The sequence below is a fragment of the Crocuta crocuta genome, unplaced genomic scaffold, assembly GCF_008692635.1.
Source record: "Crocuta crocuta isolate KB4526 unplaced genomic scaffold, BGI_CrCroc_1.0 scaffold102, whole genome shotgun sequence".
Classification (NCBI taxonomy): Eukaryota; Metazoa; Chordata; class Mammalia; order Carnivora; family Hyaenidae; genus Crocuta; species Crocuta crocuta.
The window spans coordinates 6474242-6480152 of NW_027530019.1; the positions used below are offsets into that span (position 1 = coordinate 6474242).

The following is a 5911-nucleotide window of genomic DNA, read 5'->3' on the forward strand; positions in this document are numbered from 1 at the left end:
CCCTCCCGGAGTGGGGGGGGGGGGGGGTGGTTCAGGGTGCCAAGGCAGGCTCCATGACCTGCGGCACCGCTCTGCTGCCTACCAGCCGTCAAAAGGGGCAAGTCGCCCTCCCACCTACTTTTCCTCACATGGGAAGATCCTTGCAGCCCCTTCCTCACATCTCTAGATGACAGCGAGCCACCATAGGAGTGAAAAAGGACCCCGGATACCACTGAACTAATATTAAAATACAGCCTCCAAGTTAGATGAGATCATGAAAGAGAGCAAAGCCCTAGACAGGACTACGGAGGCTCCTGCTTCTGGGGCTCTTGGAGAAAACCTGGCCCGGGAGGAGGTAGAGATGGGCTTCAGTCAGGAGCAGCAGCTGGAAGCAAGAGCATAGAGATTGCTACAAACACTCCCATGGTCTCTCCTGGAAATTTCGTGACACACTCAACACCAACCAGAGGCCATGACAGCGACCGCCAACTCATTCCGTGCTGAGCAAAGGAGCAAATGGATTCACGGTTTTATCTTCCATTTCAATATGAAGGGAGCGTATCTCTTAATATATTCTATTCAATGAAAACAATGAATTGAGAAATGCCAAATACCAAACAGCAAGAAATGTTCCTAGGGACCTGGTCTGTCAGCTATAATTTTGGACTAAAACGATATTAAAATTTTCACGTGGGACTCCAAATCATGAATTTAGAAAATGTCTGCTGAACTAGATATACAGACGAGGTGAGTCACTGGTACGTCTGCCTCACGCCTTTGACTGCTGATCAGCATGATTCATCTGGTATTCGGACTCGTTTCTCAGTTTTTCAGTATCAGCTTTCCACGAAGACAATGGTGGTCTAACCCTGACCAAATAGCAAACATTCCAGAAAAGAATATTCTGGTACATTTTAAAAGAAACTCTCACTGGTGTTGATGGACTATAAAATATTTTTAAAACATGGTTAAGCCATAAACCTCTTCAATACCAAGAGGCAGGGTATAATGATTTGTATATTTTATTTTGACTTTACATGCGGTGTTAAAAACCCAAAGTACATATTATTTACACATCCACAATACAAGTTTACAAGATATCTATACATGTTAAAGTACTCTATAAAACAGTATAGAGCCACTTCACTTTAGGGTTACTTTTTATGCCGTACCATTAAAAAAGATACAATCTGTGTTTACCTTTGCACAAATGGATAAAGCATTTAAAAATTAAATTAACAGGATAGAGACTAGATTTTATGTTAGAAATTTCAACATAAATACTGATTGAACTCACATTACAAACTACAAGGCAGCACAATGTTACAAAATGTTATCTGGGTTCACATAGAGTTACTGCTCCATTTTCCGCACGCAGGGATTAATATCGGTAAGGTGAATTCAAACGTGTTTGTTGGCGGTGGACTGAGTAGTGTTTATCGTTGGTTGGTTTAATTTATGATTAATCTGTAATATTTTAGTTGCAAAGCTGAAGTGTTTCGAGAACAGAAGTTCTAGCTTTTGAGCTTCCAGAGATCTCAGGGAATCACATTCTTTAGAAAGCAATATTCTCAAAGGAAAAGAATAACTCTATCCGTACTCTATACTCTGTATAAAAATGCTCTGGTCTTCTGCAACCCGTCCTCCCCCAAGTCATATGTATCATCAGTGTTATCACAAGAAATCAGTTGAACTTATTTGTCTGACTTAAGTCAGGAGCATTCCTCTGCCTTGATACTTTCTAGATTAGGTTCAATAAACCATGGTGTGGTGTGCAGCATATTAACTGCATCAGGATCACACATAATCAGCTGTAAGTGGCTTCTGCAAAAACTACCGATAAATGACTCAATGGTTTCCGCAGGTGTCACATTACCTGAGAAACCTCATTTGACTTCACATTATCACTGTTTCATCCTTAGGAAAGCAGGAGTGGAATGTTTGTCATGGCAAAGGACGTAATGCTGCTATTTGGGTGGACTGTTTCACAATTAATTGTTCTAGGTTGTTTTAACAATTTTTTTAAAAGTCTTTTCAGGTGCTGGTTGAAAAACATTTACAACTGGCACTCGGCAAATGATGTGCTATACTGAAAACACTTGACATATTTTAGTACTTCTATCATTCTCATGAATAAGGCACAAAATGCACAGATTCAGGTAAACTCACATGTAATATTTACAGTATATTGTCATTACCTGCATGACTTCAAAGAAAACTCTCATATAACACAACATAGACAACATGATTGCACCACTGTTCGGTTTTCATAGACTCTCTCTCTTAGGCCAATTATAATCGCTTTCGCACTTCCTTCCTTTGTCTTCTGTTTTGTTTTGTTCATTTATCTTGGGGGTAGGAGGAGTTAAACGAAGAGAAATTATACTACATGGGAGAAACCAAACAACATCAAAATAAAACCTTATTAGTGTGTCCAAGGTTAAATACAGTGAGTCAGGCTTGGATTCACAGTGGACAGGTAAATTTTACTACTGAATACTGGTGGATAAATCAAGGATCCCTCTTTACATCTCTATCTCCTTAAGCTGGCAAGACTGTAATAGAAGTTTTAATGAATAGCAGCACAAAATTACTTAGAACTCTTACATTCTGGCATTGGGGACCATATAAGTCAAGTTAATCATTCTGACGGTCAGATCAGCCTTGATTTTATTTCTCTCTCAAAGCCGAACCCAATGGACTGCTGTGGGATGAAGTTATTGTCTCTTGTTCAGTCATGCGCAATGTAAACAAGTCCATAGCACAAAAGATGCAATGGGCACCAGAACAAATCCTCGTGGGTACAGAACACACACACACACACGCACACGCACACAATGCAGGCGCACACACACACACACACGCACACACACGCAACACAGTTCATTGGTGGCACGGAAAAAAAATGCCACCCATTGAAAAAAATGCTACAGTTTGGGTCAAAGACTGGAGTTTTAGCAAATTGGTAATCTACAAGTTCATTTCTTTGAGACATTACCATTGTTTTTTGACATTTGTGCAAGAGGCAAGGTGAATGCATACAGTTAAAATGTTCACATTTAATGGGAAGACCACACATCATGGTAGTCTAAGTTGAACCCATTTTCAAGTATTTGCTCACAGATTTCTTCTGAGTACTGTATCAGCTCTCTATACTGGTAAGGTAGCCCCCGGGAGCTGCCCATCTCTTTAGCTTCAAACAAAAGAAATGGAATGACCAGCACCTTCGTTTTCAGGTAAGTACACAGAAGCTTTGCTGTAGTAGCTACATGTGGCAAGTTCTGATGTTGCCAAAGTTAGAACGAGTTTCTTTGGCCACTTGGTTCTCTTAAAATACAAGGGAGTCTCTTGTCTTAAGGGACCCTTACAACATCATCCTCTCAACAACACGGACAGGATAAAGCCACACGGAGGACAGCACACACTTGAGGCCTAGTAAGTGTATTTGTTCAGTGGTCTGACAGACGTGGTTTGAGGAACAAATGAAGGCTTTGGTGGCACATCAGGTTTTAAGGACGGTGTCCTCTTTAGTCCCGTCCTAGGAAGGGTGCCATTACTGGTATAGCTGCTCTGTCTGGAGAGGGAAGGCTGCAGATGAACACTCACTGGCGTCCCCTGAATATAGTCAACCTTTGCCCCTGTGGGGGTGGGCATGTACCCTCCACGGTTCATACTCGGCTGTCTAGATAACAAAACACCATTCGGTGAGTTTAAGTTTTTAGGCATAGCAGATATAGAGTGCCTCTGGGAGGAATTTTTGTGATAACCCCTTTGTCTTTCCAGGGAAGTCATTGGGACTCCAGGAGTGGTGGGGACATCCACTCGCTTGGTTGGGCTGTTTCTGGGGAGAGTTGAAGGAGGAGAGTACAGCGATGCCTCCCGGTTAGGGACCTTGGGTGGGACCTCAGACATAGGCCCCACAGGATCCAGCATTAGGGTCTGGTGGGCCATCTGGATATCTCCCATGATGGCTTTAGGGTTGCTATTTGGGTCATTTAGATGCTTTAGGAGATCATTGAGGGTATTTCTGGAATCCACAGAACGCCGGTGATCTCTCTTACTAGATGACTTTGTAAGCGGATGGTCAATGTTTTGAAGCTTCTTTTCAGCTTTGTGAGCATTGGAGTTTGAGAAGGACGTGTTGTAGTCATGAGTAGCATTAGGAAGAACAATGGCACTGGGAATATGCCCATGACTTAATGGGGAGTGGGGTGGTGGACTAGAAGGAAAAAACTGGGGGGTATCTTTCCTTGAAGCCCCGTGGCCGTGGGCCTTGTCCGAGTGGCTCTTCATGGCCTGCAGGGTCTTCTGGTGAAGCACAGGTGTAGACTCAGGCGTTGGGAGGGCAGCCAGTTCGGGAGGTTGGCCCCGATGGTCCATTACCATGGATTTAGTATCTCCACTGGGTGGCAGCTCTTTCCGACTGGTCAACAGGTTACTGTACAATTTGGGAGAATCGATATTCTGTTGATATTCCTTGACCGGACTGTCAAAGAGGCCATTCAGTTTGGCAAAACTTCCACTGGAGTCTGTGCACGACTGGGCAGATTCTGCGTCTTTATGAATCTTTCTGTTTTTCCGAACGAACATGTCGCGATAGCAGTATACTGCCACCCCTGCAATGAACGCACCCAACACAAAAGCAGCAAAGACACAGGTGATGAGGACATTCATGTGCACCATCTGGTTGGATTCCCCAGACTGGACTTCCCAGCGCACACCTGCAACGGACACACAAGAAAAGAGTCTGAGTGAGGGGCTTCTTTGTGACAATATCAGCCAGCAAACGGCTTCCTGTGAACCATCACTACCTTCACACGGTCCTTATGCTTAGCTTGGAGGGTCAGGAAGACTCTAAAAGTCCATGTATATATTTTTCTTTAATCACGATCGGATCCCAGAGACATATAGGATTACTGCAAATGCCAGGATAACTCTGATTTCCCACTGATCTGTACGTGCCTGTCTTTTCCCCCCCAAATCCTTGTAAGTAGTAACTAACTTCCAAAACTCCAAGGTTTGTTTCCTTTTCTTTTTTTTTTTCTTTTTTTTTTTGGCCTAAAAATTAAGAGTTAGAAAGTATGTATTTTCTAAATGGCCAATGTTAAGCTCAAGAAATGTTGCATCTCATGATTTTCTCCTAATTCACAAATCAGGATTAAAGGGCAACTGCTGGAATTAGGAAAATGTATGGATCGGCATAAATGTAACTTATGTTGAAATAATGACACTAATATATTGATGCTATCTTAACTAGAATAAAGACACACAATTGGTTCACAAACTAAAAGCACCTGCTTGGCCATTGTTAGCTAAAATATGGACTTTCATGTTTACTTTGATCATTTTTTTCATTCCACCTTGAGGTGAAGTAGTCTTGAATTGCCTGTTATGAAAGAAATCCAGACAGTCTAACGAAGTTTAATATGTATCAGTTAAGTAATATTATCCAATTGTCTTGAGCTATTTAAGAAATATTTAAGTTAGACTAGAAGAAGAGTGAATTAGTTTATAATTATTGGGATTTTTAATGCAACCACAGACATCTAACAGTCAATCCAGGAAATGTTAGTTTAAGAGGTATCCAAGTCTGTTACATGCTAGAAGCAGAGTTATCCCAGTATAAGATAAGTCAGAGGAATTCTGAAGGGTCTGTTGCTTTAGGTTAGTACTAAGGCCTTTGGACATTAGTTGTTTTTAATCAATGTTCGGGATTATGGCATTCAATGTCACTGGAAAAGACAAATGTAGAAAGAAATGCTATTACTAAAGAAAATAAAACAGAAAGAATGATATAAAATTGCTTACAATGAAAACATATAAAACCCAAATCAACAGATGTAAATCATAAATGACAATGCACTGGCATAAAAACTGATTGGAAACCTGATACCACAGTTTACTAAGCACCAAAGAATAGATTTCCCAGCCC

General features: G+C 41.5%; 1 protein-coding gene across 9 annotated transcripts in view; it reads right to left on the minus strand.

The window, feature by feature from the left end:
- Positions 1 to 985: 985 nt before the first annotated feature.
- Positions 986 to 5911, minus strand: part of SEMA6D (semaphorin 6D) — a 15339-nt gene continuing 10413 nt past the window's right edge. For all 9 annotated transcript variants that reach the window (XM_077764469.1, XM_077764465.1, XM_077764467.1 and 6 more), the window contains one exon: positions 986 to 4700. In XM_077764469.1, the coding sequence (XP_077620595.1) occupies positions 3412 to 4700 (1289 nt within the window). In that variant the 3' untranslated portion in view covers positions 986 to 3411. The remainder of the gene's footprint in view (positions 4701 to 5911) is intronic.